Raw genomic sequence first — 15,253 nt, forward strand, 5'->3', positions numbered from 1 at the left:
TGCATGATCGTCACCAGACTCTTCTTCATCAACCATCTCCCTGACCACCTTCCTCTGATCAAGCCATGAACTGTCCCTCCATCTTTGGAGGATGAATGCACTCAAAGACTTGGCCTCTATTGGTTGAGCTGGACAACTATAGGCTACTCATTATGTATTGGTTACCTAGACAACTATAGGCTACTCATGATGTATTGGTTACCTAGACAACTATAGGCTACTCATGATGTATTGGTTACCTAGACAACTATAGGCTACTCATTATGTATTGGTTACCTAGACAACTATAGGCTACTCATGATGTATTGGTTACCTAGACAACTATAGGCTACTCATGATGTATTGGTTACCTAGACAACTATAGGCTACTCATGATGTATTGGTTACCTAGACAACTATAGGCTACTCATGATGTATTGGTTACCTAGACAACTATAGGCTACTCATGATGTATTGGTTACCTAGACAACTATAGGCTACTCATGATGTATTGGTTGTTGTTTTTTGCTTGTTTTGTTTGTTATGAAAAGCGCTATATACATTTAATCAATTATCATTATTATTATAATATTGCAGCTAAATAAATATAATAGCTGTTACGTGTACGTGCTGACGTTAAACAACGCAGGCTACGTTGTGTCGAGCGTGGTGGAATGAGAATGCGCCTCAACCAATGAAAAGGTGCGGTGGGCGTCCACAGCCGAACCGCCCACTTCCTTGTACGGCGGCCAGGATAATTCGATATAAACCCGTCTCCTTCCTTGTCCTCCTCGTTTGTAGCATCCCTTGAATGCTCAGCTAGTCTCCCGAGTTGAACCAGCTCTTCAAAAAAAGACCCGTGTTTTGTCATTCACCAAGCGGTCTCCGTTATCTCAGCCATGGCTAGCTACCATAAACCCGACGAGAAGACTTTGCAGGGTCTGAAAGACATCGCTAACAAGCTGCGGATCAACTCCGTCAAGGCAACGTGCGCCTCCAACTCCGGGTACGTTTTAAAAAGTTAACGGGAAGCAGTTTAATATGGTTTCGTAATGTATCTTGCTTGCTGACATGATACATTGAACTAAACGGGGCTGCAGCTGTAATAGTTGCGTGCACGTGCTGCATTCATGGGCTGATTGTCGTCAAAACGGGTAGTTGGCGTTGGTTTAGCTAGTTAGTTATTAAACCAACCAATTAACCAGTTAGTTAAACCAAGTACACAACGTTTCCCTTTACAGATGTAATTCAGGGCTGACAACGTTTGAATAAATCTTGGCGTGAGGTTGGCTAGGTGTATTTCATTGCTCCTGGCACCACCCCTAGATGGGGAATTAAATATAACCACGGGGCAGGTGTTTTCGGGATGCGTTCAACATTTAAATAAACTCAACATTTGACGACAGAGTTATTCTTTTTTTTTCTGAAGATGATATTGGGTTTGACATTTTATTCAGACAGTAATGAGACGGGTAAATGGTAGAAACGGTTGAAGGGATTTATCCTTGTTCTCAGGTGTAACGTTTTGTGACACATGCTGGGGAGTGTTAGGACTCCACCAAGACTCTGCACATGAAACTATAATATTTAATGGCTGTAACCAGGTCATAAGTTCTGTCTCCTTGTCCATAGACTGCTTTCAATGTAAGGACACAAACACTTTTTTAATTTGGGTGAACTCTCTCTCTTTTAAAATGTTTTCTCAAGGAGGGTTGGCCACTTACGATATGTTTCCCAAGTGTTTGAAAAAAAATGTTCTTGTTTTTACAATTCATTTCTCCTTCACTCAACCTTCAAGGAAAAATCTAATGAATATCAATATTCAGGCGGTTTATGTCTGCTAGTTGAAAGATAATGAATGAAATAATTAGATAATGAACTAATTAGACAAATAAAAACACTTTTCAATGCGTGACTGAGTCAAATGCGTGTGTGTTGTCCGCTCTGGTAAATTGTTACATATTAGCTAGCTAGATATCTGCGTAAAACTGGTATCCTTTAAATGACCGTACATTTTATAGATGCACCATCAATTCTTACTTTTGGTTCACTTTGATTAGATAGAATCTGGTTATATTCAGTCCACTGTTTCTGAATGTTTTGCAACTGTTTTAGCGGTTACAATTGTCCCTCCCGGTTTTCTTCCGTTAAACCGAATAAGAGGAATTGAATACACCACTGGCATCATGACCATATCGAATATATAAAATATATATATATATTTTTTTAGCAAAGCCAATACATCACATGGAGAGATGTGCGGGTCTTGTGGTGGCCTTCTGCCTTTGATCCCACCATGCGTCCAAACAGCATCCTAGTAAAATACTGAATAAAGGATGAGTGTGATGGGGGGGTTAGAAATGCCCTTTTGTTCCGCATGAACCGTTTTCTCTTCAAGCTTGGAATTTGCTTAGTCATGGACTAGCTTTCCTGCTCTGGCTACCTGCAACACAGGGGTATTGATGTAAATACACTTAAAGTTGGGCTCCTCTCATTACAGAGAAGTATTTAAGCCAAGTCGAACTACACTTTTCTCACCATTGTTGCCACAGTACAGAAGTGGTTCATTTCTCAACATGACATTCTGAACGTGTTTGTCACTGCGTGGGGAAAGAAGGGGACACTAATGTGGTTTTATGTGCCTGAAATGGCAACCTATTCACTATGTAGGCTAGTGCAATACATTTTGACCAGACTTTTTTATTTTATTGCATATATGTATAATCTACATTCTGTTAGTGTGTGGGACTGTAGTGAAGGGCTCCAAAATAAGTGTCCCTATCGAAGGGTTACTTTGTCAACCCAGAGCAGCTCTAGCCGGTCTGTCAGCTGTCGTGATGCCAACTCCTTGTCACTATGGAGTTGGTAAGAGAGCAGATTGATCTGGGACCAGGCGAAAGCAACGCCACCGTTCCTCAGAATTAAATGTAGTTCTCTCTTTAAAACGAAGATGCAGATTCCTTTATGAATTCATGAGACGGTATCTTTCCAGCCCAGATTTGACTGTATGTGTTTACTGCTCACAACATTAGATAGAGAACCTCACCTGTGGCTTAGATAAAGGCTTTCACTTAGACAATGCAGGTGGAGCCAGAAATAATGTTTTTATAATTGGCTTCTTTTCAGTTTGTAAGATGACCATTTCCTCGTTAGGGTCTATGATCACATTCAGGTATGAACACCAACCTGTTGACGATCACTTCCTGGTCTGTCAGAGATGCCCAGTTGTCCATCAACAGTATCCAGCCCCGATTCTGCACTAGTTCAGTTTCCTGCTTATGTGATTTTTATTTTTAGATAACGTAAGCTGCCTGTGGCTTAAATAAACACCACGTTGGGGATTAATGGGCTAAAACGGTCTAGCCTACTTCCCAAATATATCAGCCTAGATTAGGAGTATAATTCTGATTATGCCTAGGCTACCATTCACCAAATCATTGATTTAGTTAGTGACTACTACAACACATAGCTATTATATTATATTGTACACTTATCTTGCACTGTTTCAGTTTATGGGGAAATCCATTTGAGTTCAAGAAGTATTTTGTTAGTTGACAGCATCCCCTGAGGTTTAAACACAACTTTCCATACATTGCTTGCCTTTGGAAGAAGTGGTTGGGAAATGACTTTTTGAACCTGAATGCCAAAACATTACCGTACTTAAAGCTGATCCATTTTTGCAGACCATACTATGAGACCTACATGTCTTCATCACTGGAAAAGAGAAACTGTTGCGTTTGTCCTGTTAAAAGCTTAATCATTTCAGTTTTTTTTTTTCTCCCTTAAACCTCTATCTAAACATTTTTTTTTTTTTCTAAGATGTGGTATTTCCTGGTGACACTTTCTCCCTGTTTTCAGTAATAAACGTCACCTACCCAATGAGCCCTCCTCAGAGCAGGCTCACCTTGTCCAGCTCCTTTAGTCTGAACAATGGGGAGGAACCAGAAAGATGGCCTATGTGGCTCCTCTTCGTCCTCCTGACTGGCTGTGATTGCACACCTCATATGCTGTCCAGAAAAGGGAACACGTTTGAAGAATGGTGAAGACTAACCTGTTATTGCCAAGTTTATTTAAAAAAAAAATGTTTTGTCACTTCCTGGTATTCAGACAGTTCACCCACAAGGAAAACAAATAACCTTCCTGGAAGGGAATCATGGTTTATCAGGTTTAGGCTTTTCTTCTAGAAATGAAGGATAGCCTGTTTTTAGAAGTCGACCTATAGGCGGACCTGGGGTGCGTTCAGTTTTCAACGTTTCCAGATAGTTTGTACGAAATGACACGTTTGACGACCTTTTTTGAGGTTTCTTTTCTCCCGTGTGGTGGTTGTGGCCTGGTCATTTTAAGGAGGACTTATCTGGTAGAACTCGTCCAGCACAACATACAGGCCACCATAATAACGCCTCAACTGGCTGTTCTGTACAGTTTCTGTTCAATTGTACACAAGCCTGGTCTGCCTCGTCGTTTTTTCATCATGGCAGGAGACTTGATTGGTCCTCTTCTACACAGATGTAAGAACTAACCTTTTATTATTTTTATTTTTTTTGTCAAAATCAGAACTGCTTTTACGAACTCAAAAGTGTAACAAAAAAAAATTCTCCCAAAAGTGCTCATCTGTCAGTATTTTAGTGGGAACTTTGACTAGACTTTTCTGTTTCGGCAGATGTCTGATACTGGAACATCACCCTTGGGGGTAAAGAATTGAATACCATGCTGTTGTAGTTTTAATGGTGACGAATGCAGTGACTGAATGATGTGTAAAACACTACTCGCAGTTCATCCCAAAAGGCATCCTATTCATACTGAACCCTATGGGGCCCTGTTCCGATGAAGTAATGCAGTCTAAAGACACTGGCCTTTCGGGACACAACTTACACAATCCACTGAATGACCCCCATTAGGAGTGGAGTGTTGACATGTTCAGGGTTATCAGGAAGTAGATATGCTATTGGCCAACGACGTGTGAGATTACAGGAAGTAGAGATGGTATTAGTCAATGCGTGGCTTTTTTTTTCTTTTTTTCAAAACTGCCAGGTTTTGTAACATTCTAAACCACTGCTCTCTGCAAATACCTGTTACAACACGACTTGGCTTCTCCGTGGAGAGACTGTCCTGCTCAAGTGTCTCCTGGGTTTGATGTCTCTGTCTCCCCTCATGAAGTCCAGGGACTTGCTGCTCTGTGCTCAGTGTTGTCTTCCCTGGGGAAATATACAGTGAGCTCCAAGTGTTGGGGCAGTGAGCTCCAAGTGTTGGGGCAGTGAGCTCCAAGTGTTGGGGCAGTGAGCTCCAAGTGTTGGGGCAGTGAGCTCCAAGTGTTGGGGCAGTGAGCTCCAAGTGTTGGGGCAGTGAGCTCCAAGTGTTGGGGCAGTGAGCTCCAAGTGTTGGGGCAGTGAGCTCCAAGTGTTGGGGCAGTGAGCTGTTGTTTTTGTCTCTGTACTCCAGCACTTTGGATTAGAGAAGACGCGTGCAGCCTGTCAGATTCAATTTGAGGGTATTTTCATCCATATCTGGTGAACCGTTAAGACTTTTTGTACCCCGTTTTAGGGAACCAAAGCGTAGTGAAGTATTTGGTTCTGTTTGTGGATGTTTCAGATTATTTCAAGAACTTTGAAAGTTTCTTCAACCGCAGTCACGAAAACCAAGTGCCATGATGAAACTGTCTCTCATGAGGACCGCCACAGGAATGGAAGACAAAGAGATACCTCTGCTGCAGAGGATAAGTTCATTAGAGTTACCAGCCTCAGAAATTGCAGCCCAATTAAACGATTCAGAGTTCAAGTAACAGGCATCTCAACATCAACTGTTCAGAGGAGACTGTGAATCAGGCCTTTGTGGTCAAATTACTGAAAAGAAACCACTACTTAAGGACACCAATCAGAAGAAGAAACTTTCTTGGGCCAAGAAACATGAGCTATGGACATTAGACCGGTGGAAATCTGTCCTTTGGTCTGAGTCCAAATGTGAGATTTTTGGTTCCAAACGCTGTCTTTGTGAAACTCAGTAGTTGAACGGATCTCTTCATGTGTGGTTCCCACCGTGAAGCATGGAGGAGGAGGTGTGATGGTGCTTTGCTGGTGACACGGTCTGATTTATTTAGAATTAAAGGCACTCTTAACCAGCATGCCTACCACATCATTCTGCAGCGATACACCATCCCATCTGCTTTACGCTTATTGGGACTAATTTGTTTTTCAACAGGACAATGACCCAAAACACACGTCCAGGCTGTAAGGGCTATTTTACCAAGGAGAGTGATGGAGCGCTGCATCAGAAGACCTGGCCTCCAATCACCTGACCTCATCTGACCTCAACCCAATTGAGACTGTTTGGGATGAGTTGGACCGCAGCGTGGAGGAAAAGCAGCCAACCAGTGCTCAGCATATTTCTAGTACCTGCTGCTAAAAAACATCCCCACAAGATTCTGCCACCACCACCATGCTTCACTGTAGGAATGTTGCCAGGTTTCCTCCAAACGTGACGCTTGGCATTCAGGCCAAAGAGGTTTCACCAGGCCAGAGAATCTTGTTTCTCATGGTCGAAGTGTGTTTAGGTGCCTTTTGGTAAACTCCAAGCGGGCTGTCATGTGCCTTTTTTTTTTTTTTTTTTTTTTACTGAGTGGCTTCCGTCTGGCCACTCTGTCCTGATTGTTGGAGTGCTGCAGAGCTGGTTGTCCTTCTGGAAGGTTCTCCCATCTCCACAGAGGAACTCTAGAGCTCTGTCAGAGTGACCATTGGGTTCTTGGGACCAATGCCATTCTCCACTGATTGCTCAGTTTGGCCGGGCGGCCAGCTCCAGGAAGAGACTTGGTGATTCCAAACTTCTTCCATTGAAGAGTGATGGAGGCCACTGTTCTTGGGGACCTTCAATGCTGCAGAAATGTATTGCTACCCTTCCCCAGATCTGTGCCTCGACACAATCCTTTCTCGGCGCTCTACAGACCACTCCTTCGACCTCATGGCTTGGTTTTTGGACTGACATGCACTGTCAACTGTGGGACTTTGTATAGACAGGTGTTTGCCTTTCCAAATCATGTCCAATCAGTTGAATTTACCACAGGTGGACTCCAATCAAGTGGTAGAGACATCTCAAGGATGATCAATGGAAACAGGATGCTCAATTTAGTCTTTTAGCACAGGGTCTGCACACTTACGTAAGTAAGGCATTTCCATGTCTAATTTTATACATTTGCAAAAACTTCTACATTTGTTCGCTTTGTCATTAAGGTATTGTGTGTAGATTGAGGACATTTTATTTAATCCATTTTAGAATAATTCTGTAACATAACGATGTTGAAAAAGTCAAGGTGTCTGAATACTTTACGACTGCATGAAACGCTAACGTGATGGTTTGGGTTGCCGGTAACAGCTGGTTGTGATTTCACTAACAGACTGCTCTCTCTCTCTCTCTCTCTCTCTCTCTGTCTGTCTCTACCTGTCTGCCTCTCTCGGTCTCTCTACCTCTCTCTGTCTCTCTCTCTACCTGTCTGCCTCTCTCGGTCTCTCTACCTCTGTCTCTCTCCAGTCACCCCACCACATGTTGCAGTGCAGCAGAGCTCATGTCCGTGCTGTTCTTCCACACCATGCGTTACAAAGCTGCTGACCCACGCAACCAGTGCAACGACCGCTTCGTACTCTCTAAGGTGATTCTGTCTGTCCCCCACACGCTTACGTTCTCTCCCCACACGCACGTTCTCCCCCACACGCTTCGTTCTCCCCCCCCCACACGCTTACGTTCTCTCCCCCCACACGCTTCGTTCTCTCCCCCCACACGCTTACGTTCTCTCCCCACCCCACACGCTTACGTTCTCCCCCACGCGCTTACTCTCTCCCCCACGCTTACGTTCTCTCCCCCACGCTGCCACGCGCTCGTTCTCTCCCCCCACGCGCTACGCTTCTCCCCCACGCCGTTCTCTCCCCCCACGCGCCCGTTCTCTCCCCCCACGCGCTTCGCTCTCTCCCCCACGCGCTCGTTCTCCCCCCACGCCGCTACGCTCTCCCCCACGCGCTCGTTCTCTCCCCCACGCGCTTACGCTCTCCCCCACGCGCTTCGTTCTCTCCCCCACGCGCTTACGCGCTTACGTCTCTCCCCCACGCGCTTACGTTCTCTCCCCCACGCACGCGCTTACGCTCTCTCCCCCACGTTCTCTCCCCCACGCGCTTACGTTCTCTCCCCCACGCGCTTACGTTCTCTCCCCCACGCGCTTCTCTCCCCCCCCACGCCTACCCTTTCTCCCCCACGCGCGCTCTCTCCCCCACGCGCTACGCTTCTCCCCACGCGCTTACGCTCTCCCCCCCACGCGCTTACGTTCTCTCCCCCACGCGCTTCTCTCCCCCACGTTCTCTCCCCCCACGCGCTTACGTTCTCTCCCCCACGCGCTTACGTTCTCTCCCCACGCGCCTCTCCCCCACGCGCTTACGTTCTCCCCCACGCCGCATGCCCCCCCCACGCGCTTACGTTCTCTCCCCCCACGCGCTTGCCCCCACGTTCCCCCCACGCGCTTACGCTCTCTCCCCCACGCGCTTCCCACGCGCTTACGTTCTCTCCCCCCACGCGCTTCGTTCTCTCCCCCACGCGCTTACGTTCTCTCCCCCCACGCGCTTACGTTCTCTCCCCCACGCGTTCGTTCTCTCCCCACGCTTACCCTCTCCCCCCACGCGCTTACGTTCTCTCCCCCCACGCGCTTCGTTCTCTCCCCCCCACGCGCTTACGTTCTCCCCCCCACACGCTACATGTTCTCCCCCCCACACGGTTCACCTATCAAGGGTTCTCTTTCATTTGCACTACATTTCCCATGCTCCCCTCTGTTGTGTACAGTGTTCTGATTGGCTGCTGTGTTCCTCCAGGGTCATGCTGCACCAATCCTGTACGCTGCCTGGGCGGAGGCGGGCTTTGTGAAGGAGGCCGACCTGATCAACCTGAGGAAGCTCGACTCTGACCTGGAGGGTCACCCCACACCTGTAAGTAACCCCTGACCCCAATGTACTGAGAGATTTGTTCATTAGGTTCAAAACGAAAGAACTGCCAAACGGGACTGGACCTTGTGTTTCCTACAGTTGCAAAAGGTTTTGAAACGTTTTCAGTGGCGATGCCTTAATGAACATGGTCCAGCTCCAGGTTTGACTAACTCTGACTGTTCTACAGAAACTGGAGTTTGTTGACGTGGCAACTGGGTCTCTGGGACAGGGGCTTGGGGCTGCCTGCGGGATGGCCTACACTGGGAAACACTTCGACAAGTCCAGGTACACACACACACACACACACACACGTACATCCTCAAGCCTTGACACTATCCCTCAAAGCACCTGTCGCTCAGCCGTGATGTTCTCAGAAGGTTAAGGGGCACCCACCGAGGGTGTTGCGTTTTAAAAGAGCCTTGTGTTGTCCTTCTGAACAGACAAGTTATACTATAGCTTTGGTAAATGTATTTGGATTGATCTGAGTCTCTTCCAGAACCCTCCGCACGGCTATGATCTCATATGTATATACTGCACTCAATACCATCTACTGTATCTTGCCTATGCCGCTCTGTACCATCACTCATTCATATATCTTTATGTACATATTCTTTATCCCCTTACACTGTGTATACGACAGTAGTTTTGGAATTGTTAGGTTAGATTACTTGTTGGTTATTACCGCATTGTCGGAACTAGAAGCACAAGCATTTCGCTACACTCACATTAACATCTGCTAACCATGTGACCAATAACCATTAACATCTGCTAACCATGTGTATGTGACCAATAACATCTGCTAACCATGTGACCAATAACATCTGCTAACCATGTGACCAATAACATCTGCTAACCATGTGACCAATAACATCTGCTAACCATGTGACCAATAACATCTGCTAACCATGTGACCAATAACATCTGCTAACCATGTGACCAATAACATCTGCTAACCATGTGACCAATAACATCTGCTAACCATGTGACCAATAACATCTGCTAACCATGTGACCAATAACATCTGCTAACCATGTGACCAATAACATCTGCTAACCATGTGACCAATAACATCTGCTAACCATGTGACCAATAACATCTGCTAACCATGTGACCATTAACATCTGCTAACCATGTGACCATTAACATCTGCTAACCATGTGACCATTAACATCTGCTAACCATGTGACCATTAACATCTAACCATGTGACCATTAACATCTAACCATGCCATAACCATGTGACCATTAACATCTGCTAACCATGTGACCATTAACATCTGCTAACCATGTGACCATTAACATCTGCTAACCATGTGACCATTAACATCTGCTAACCATGTGACCATTAACATCTGCTAACCATGTGACCATTAACATCTGCTAACCATGTGACCAATAACATCTGCTAACCATGTGACCAATAACATCTGCTAACCATGTGACCAATAACATCTGCTAACCATGTGACCAATAACATCTGCTAACCATGTGACCAATAACATCTGCTAACCATGTGACCAATAACATTTGATTTGATAATAAAATGAATTGAACAAGGAGTTACAGGCTCATGTCAATCAGAGCAGGGAAGGATCACAGAAGGTGAATCTCGTTCTGTGAGAGGTACAAGCATAAGTAACAATGTTTACGCAAACTATAAGCAAGGGTCGGACCAACCTGAATCCACTCTTAGAATATCAGGCCCGGGCTGACAATCTACTTTTACCGGATCTGGCCAAACAGGTCCTGCAGGATCTGGCTCAAATGAAGCACTTTAATGACTGGTGCCATCTTGAATAGGTGTCTTGTGTGAAATGTGTATATATATATATAATGACAATATGTAAAAACGTATTTTCTCTCTCTTCCTAGTTACCGTGTGTACTGCATGATGGGTGATGGGGAGTGTTCAGAGGGGGCTGTCTGGGAAGCCATGGCGTTTGGTTCCCACTACAACCTGGACAACCTGGTGGCTGTTATCGACGTTAACCGCCTGGGACAGAGTGAAGCTGCTCCTCTCAAACACGACATGGACGTCTACGCTGCACTCCCCCTTCTCCTTCGCTCCTCTCTGCACCTCCTGCGTTCGGGTCGACCCCTCCCCGCGTTCCTCTCTTGGCCCACCTCCTGCTCTCTTCTTGTTCGATCGGGTACCCCCCCGCTTCTCCTTCGCTCCTCTCCTTGTTCGGTCGGTACCTCCCGCTGCTCTCTTCCTTGTTCGGGTCGGTACCCCTCCCTTCGCTTCTCACCTCCTGCTCGTTCCTCTCTTGCACCTCCTGCTCTCTTCTTCCCGTTCTCCTCTCCTTCCTCTCTTGCACCTCCTGCTCTCTTCTTGTTCGGGTCGGTACCCCTCCCGCTTCTCCTTCGTTCCTCTCTTGCACCTCCTGCTCTCTTCTTGTTCGGGTCGGTACCCCTCCCGCTTCTCCTTCGTTCCTCTCTTGCACCTCCTGCTCTCTTCTTGTTCGGGTCGGTACCCCTCCCGCTTCTCCTTCGTTCCTCTCCCGCTTGCACCTCCTGCTTGTTCTTACCCCTCCCGCTTCTCCTTCGTCTCTTGCACCTCCTGCCTCTCTTCTTGTTCGGGTCGGTACCCCTCCCGCTTCCTTCCTCCTCTCTTGCACCTCCTGCCTCTTCTTGTTCACCCGCTCCCTTCGTTCCTCTCTTGCACCTGCTCTCTTCTTGTTCGGGTTCGGTACCCTCCCGCTCCCGCTTCTCTTGCACCTCCTGCGTTCTCTCCCGCTTGCACCTCCTGCTCTCTTATTCTATCAGTTTTCCGTACTGTCTCTAATTCTTTGTGTGTGTGTGTAGGTGGAACACACATGTGGTGGATGGTCATGACGTTGAGGAGCTGTGTAAAGCTCTGTGGCAGGCCCAGCAGGTGAAGGGGAAACCCACTATGATCCTGGCCAAGACCTTCAAGGGCAGAGGACTCAAAGGTATGAGAGAGAGAGAGGCTGGTATGGGGGAGAGAGAGAGAGAGGCTGGTATGGGGGAGAGAGAGAGAGAGGCTGGTATGGGGGAGAGAGAGAGAGAGGCTGGTATGGGGGAGAGAGAGAGAGAGGCTGGTATGGGGGAGAGAGAGAGAGAGGCTGGTATGGGGGAGAGAGAGAGAGAGGCTGGTATGGGGGAGAGAGAGAGAGAGAGAGGCTGGTATGGGGGAGAGAGAGAGAGAGGCTGGTATGGGGGAGAGAGAGAGAGAGGCTGGTATGGGGGAGAGAGAGAGAGGCTGGTATGGGGGAGAGAGAGAGAGAGGCTGGTATGGGGGAGAGAGAGAGAGAGGCTGGTATGGGGAGAGAGAGAGAGAGGCTGGTATGGGGGGAGAGAGAGAGAGAGAGGCTGGTATGGGGGGAGAGAGAGAGAGAGGCTGGTATGGGGGAGAGAGAGAGAGAGGCTGGTATGGGGGAGAGAGAGAGAGAGGCTGGTATGGGGGAGAGAGAGAGAGGGCTGGTATGGGGGAGAGAGAGAGAGAGGCTGGTATGGGGGAGAGAGAGAGAGAGGCTGGTATGGGGGAGAGAGAGAGAGAGGCTGGTATGGGGGAGAGAGAGAGAGAGAGGCTGGTATGGGGGAGAGAGAGAGAGAGGCTGGTATGGGGGAGAGAGAGAGAGAGAGGCTGGTATGGGGGAGAGAGAGAGAGGCTGGTATGGGGGAGAGAGAGAGAGGCTGGTATGGGGGAGAGAGAGAGAGGCTGGTATGGGGGGGAGAGAGAGAGAGCTGGTATGGGGGGAGAGAGAGAGAGGCTGGTATGGGGGAGAGAGAGAGAGGCTGGTATGGGGGAGAGAGAGAGAGGCTGGTATGGGGGAGAGAGAGGCTGGTATGGGGGAGAGAGAGGCTGGTAGGGGGAGAGAGAGAGGCTGGTATGGGGGAGAGAGAGGCTGGTATGGGGGAGAGAGAGAGAGAGAGACTGGTATGGGGGAAGAGAGAGAGAGAGAGAGACTGGTATGGGGGAGAGAGAGAGAGAGAGAGACTGGTATGGGGGAAGAGAGAGAGAGAGAGAGAGACTGGTATGGGGGAAGAGAGAGAGAGAGAGAGAGACTGGTATGGGGGAAGAGAGAGAGAGAGAGAGACTGGTATGGGGGAAGAGAGAGAGAGAGAGACTGGTATGGGGGAGAGAGAGAGAGAGAGACTGGTATGGGGGAAGAGAGAGAGAGAGAGAGACTGGTATGGGGGGAAGAGAGAGAGAGAGAGACTGGTATGGGGGAAGAGAGAGAGAGAGAGACTGGTATGGGGGGAAGAGAGAGAGAGAGAGACTGGTATGGGGGAAGAGAGAGAGAGAGAGACTGGTATGGGGGAGAGAGGTATGGGGGAGAGAGAGAGAGAGACTGGTATGGGGGAAGAGAGAGAGAGAGAGACTGGTATGGGGGAAGAGAGAGAGAGAGAGACTGGTATGGGGGGAAGAGAGAGAGAGAGAGAGACTGGTATGGGGGAAGAGAGAGAGAGAGAGACTGGTATGGGGGAAGAGAGAGAGAGAGAGAGACTGGTATGGGGGAAGAGAGAGAGAGAGAGACTGGTATGGGGGGAAGAGAGAGAGAGAGAGAGACTGGTATGGGGGAAGAGAGAGAGAGAGAGACTGGTATGGGGGGAAGAGAGAGAGAGAGAGAGACTGGTATGGGGGAAGAGAGAGAGAGAGAGACTGGTATGGGGGAAGAGAGAGAGAGAGAGAGAGACTGGTATGGGGGAAGAGAGAGAGAGAGAGACTGGTATGGGGGAAGAGAGAGAGAGAGAGACTGGTATGGGGGAAGAGAGAGCGAGAGAGAGAGACTGGTATGGGGGGGGAAGAGAGAGCGAGAGAGAGAGACTGGTATGGGGGAAGAGAGAGAGAGAGAGAGACTGGTATGGGGGGAGAGAGAATGGGGGAAGAGAGAGAGAGAGAGACTGGTATGGGGAGAGAGAGACTGGTATGGGGGAGAGAGAGAGACTGGTATGGGGGAAGAGAGAGAGAGAGACTGGTATGGGGGAAGAGAGAGAGAGACTGGTATGGGGGAAGAGAGAGAGAGACTGGTATGGGGGAAGAGAGAGAGAGAGACTGGTATGGGGGAAGAGAGAGAGAGAGAGAGAGACTGGTATGGGGGAAGAGAGAGAGAGAGAGAGAGAGACTGGTATGGGGGAGAGAGAGAGAGAGAGAGAGACTGGTATGGGGGAAGAGAGAGAGAGAGAGAGAGACTGGTATGGGGGAAGAGAGAGAGAGAGAGAGAGAGACTGGTATGGGGGAAGAGAGAGAGAGAGAGAGAGAGAGACTGGTATGGGGGGAAGAGAGAGAGAGAGAGAGAGAGAGACTGGTATGGGGGAAGAGAGAGAGAGAGAGAGAGAGACTGGTATGGGGGAAGAGAGAGAGAGAGAGAGAGAGAGACTGGTATGGGGGAAGAGAGAGAGAGAGAGAGAGAGAGACTGGTATGGGGGAAGAGAGAGAGAGAGAGAGAGACTGGTATGGGGGAAGAGAGAGAGAGAGAGAGAGAGAGACTGGTATGGGGGGAAGAGAGAGAGAGAGAGAGAGAGAGAGACTGGTATGGGGGGAGAGAGAGAGAGAGAGAGAGACTGGTATGGGGGGGGAGAGAGAGAGAGAGAGAGAGAGAGAGACTGGTATGGGGGAAGAGAGAGAGAGAGACTGGGGGGAAGAGAGAGAGAGACTGGTATGGGGGAAGAGAGAGAGAGACTGGTATGGGGGGAAGAGAGAGAGACTGGAATGGGGGGAAGAGAGAGAGAGAGAGAGACTGGTATGGGGGGGGAAGAGAGAGAGAGAGACTGGTATGGGGGGAAGAGAGAGAGAGACTGGTATGGGGGAAGAGAGAGACTGGGGGGAAGAGAGACTGGTATGGGGGAAGAGAGAGCGAGAGACTGGTATGGGGGGAAGAGAGAGAGAGACTGGTATGGGGGGAAGAGAGAGAGAGAGAGAGAGACTGGTATGGGGGAAGAGAGAGAGAGAGAGACTGGTATGGGGGAAGAGAGAGACTGAGAGACTGGTATGGGGGAAGAGAGAGACTGGTATGGGGGAAGAGAGAGAGAGAGAGACTGGTATGGGGGAAGAGAGAGAGAGAGAGACTGGTATGGGGGAAGAGAGAGAGAGAGAGAGAGACTGGTATGGGGGAAGGGGAGAGAGAGACTGGTATGGGGGAAGAGAGACTGGTATGGGGGAAGAGAGAGAGAGACTGGTATGGGGGAAGAGAGAGAGACTGGTATGGGGGAAGAGAGAGAGAGACTGGTATGGGGGAAGAGAGAGAGAGAGACTGGTAAGAGGGAGAGAGAGACTGGTATGGGGGGAAGAGAGAGAGAGACTGGTATGGGGGAAGAGAGAGAGAGAGAGACTGGTATGGGGGAAGAGAGAGAGAGAGA

General features: G+C 48.5%; 1 protein-coding gene across 1 annotated transcript in view; it reads left to right on the plus strand.

Moving 5' to 3' along the window:
- Positions 1 to 759: 759 nt before the first annotated feature.
- The window catches only part of LOC115126505 (transketolase-like), a 28,360-nt gene continuing 13,866 nt past the window's right edge, over positions 760 to 15,253 (plus strand). Inside the window, exons 1-6 of the mRNA XM_065021007.1 lie at positions 760 to 985; positions 7,498 to 7,615; positions 8,820 to 8,933; positions 9,118 to 9,215; positions 10,802 to 10,977; positions 11,728 to 11,862. Of these exons, the coding sequence (XP_064877079.1) occupies positions 879 to 985; positions 7,498 to 7,615; positions 8,820 to 8,933; positions 9,118 to 9,215; positions 10,802 to 10,977; positions 11,728 to 11,862 (748 nt within the window). The 5' untranslated portion in view covers positions 760 to 878. The remainder of the gene's footprint in view (positions 986 to 7,497; positions 7,616 to 8,819; positions 8,934 to 9,117; positions 9,216 to 10,801; positions 10,978 to 11,727; positions 11,863 to 15,253) is intronic.

The sequence above is a fragment of the Oncorhynchus nerka genome, linkage group LG7, assembly GCF_034236695.1.
Source record: "Oncorhynchus nerka isolate Pitt River linkage group LG7, Oner_Uvic_2.0, whole genome shotgun sequence".
NCBI lineage: Eukaryota > Metazoa > Chordata > Actinopteri > Salmoniformes > Salmonidae > Oncorhynchus > Oncorhynchus nerka.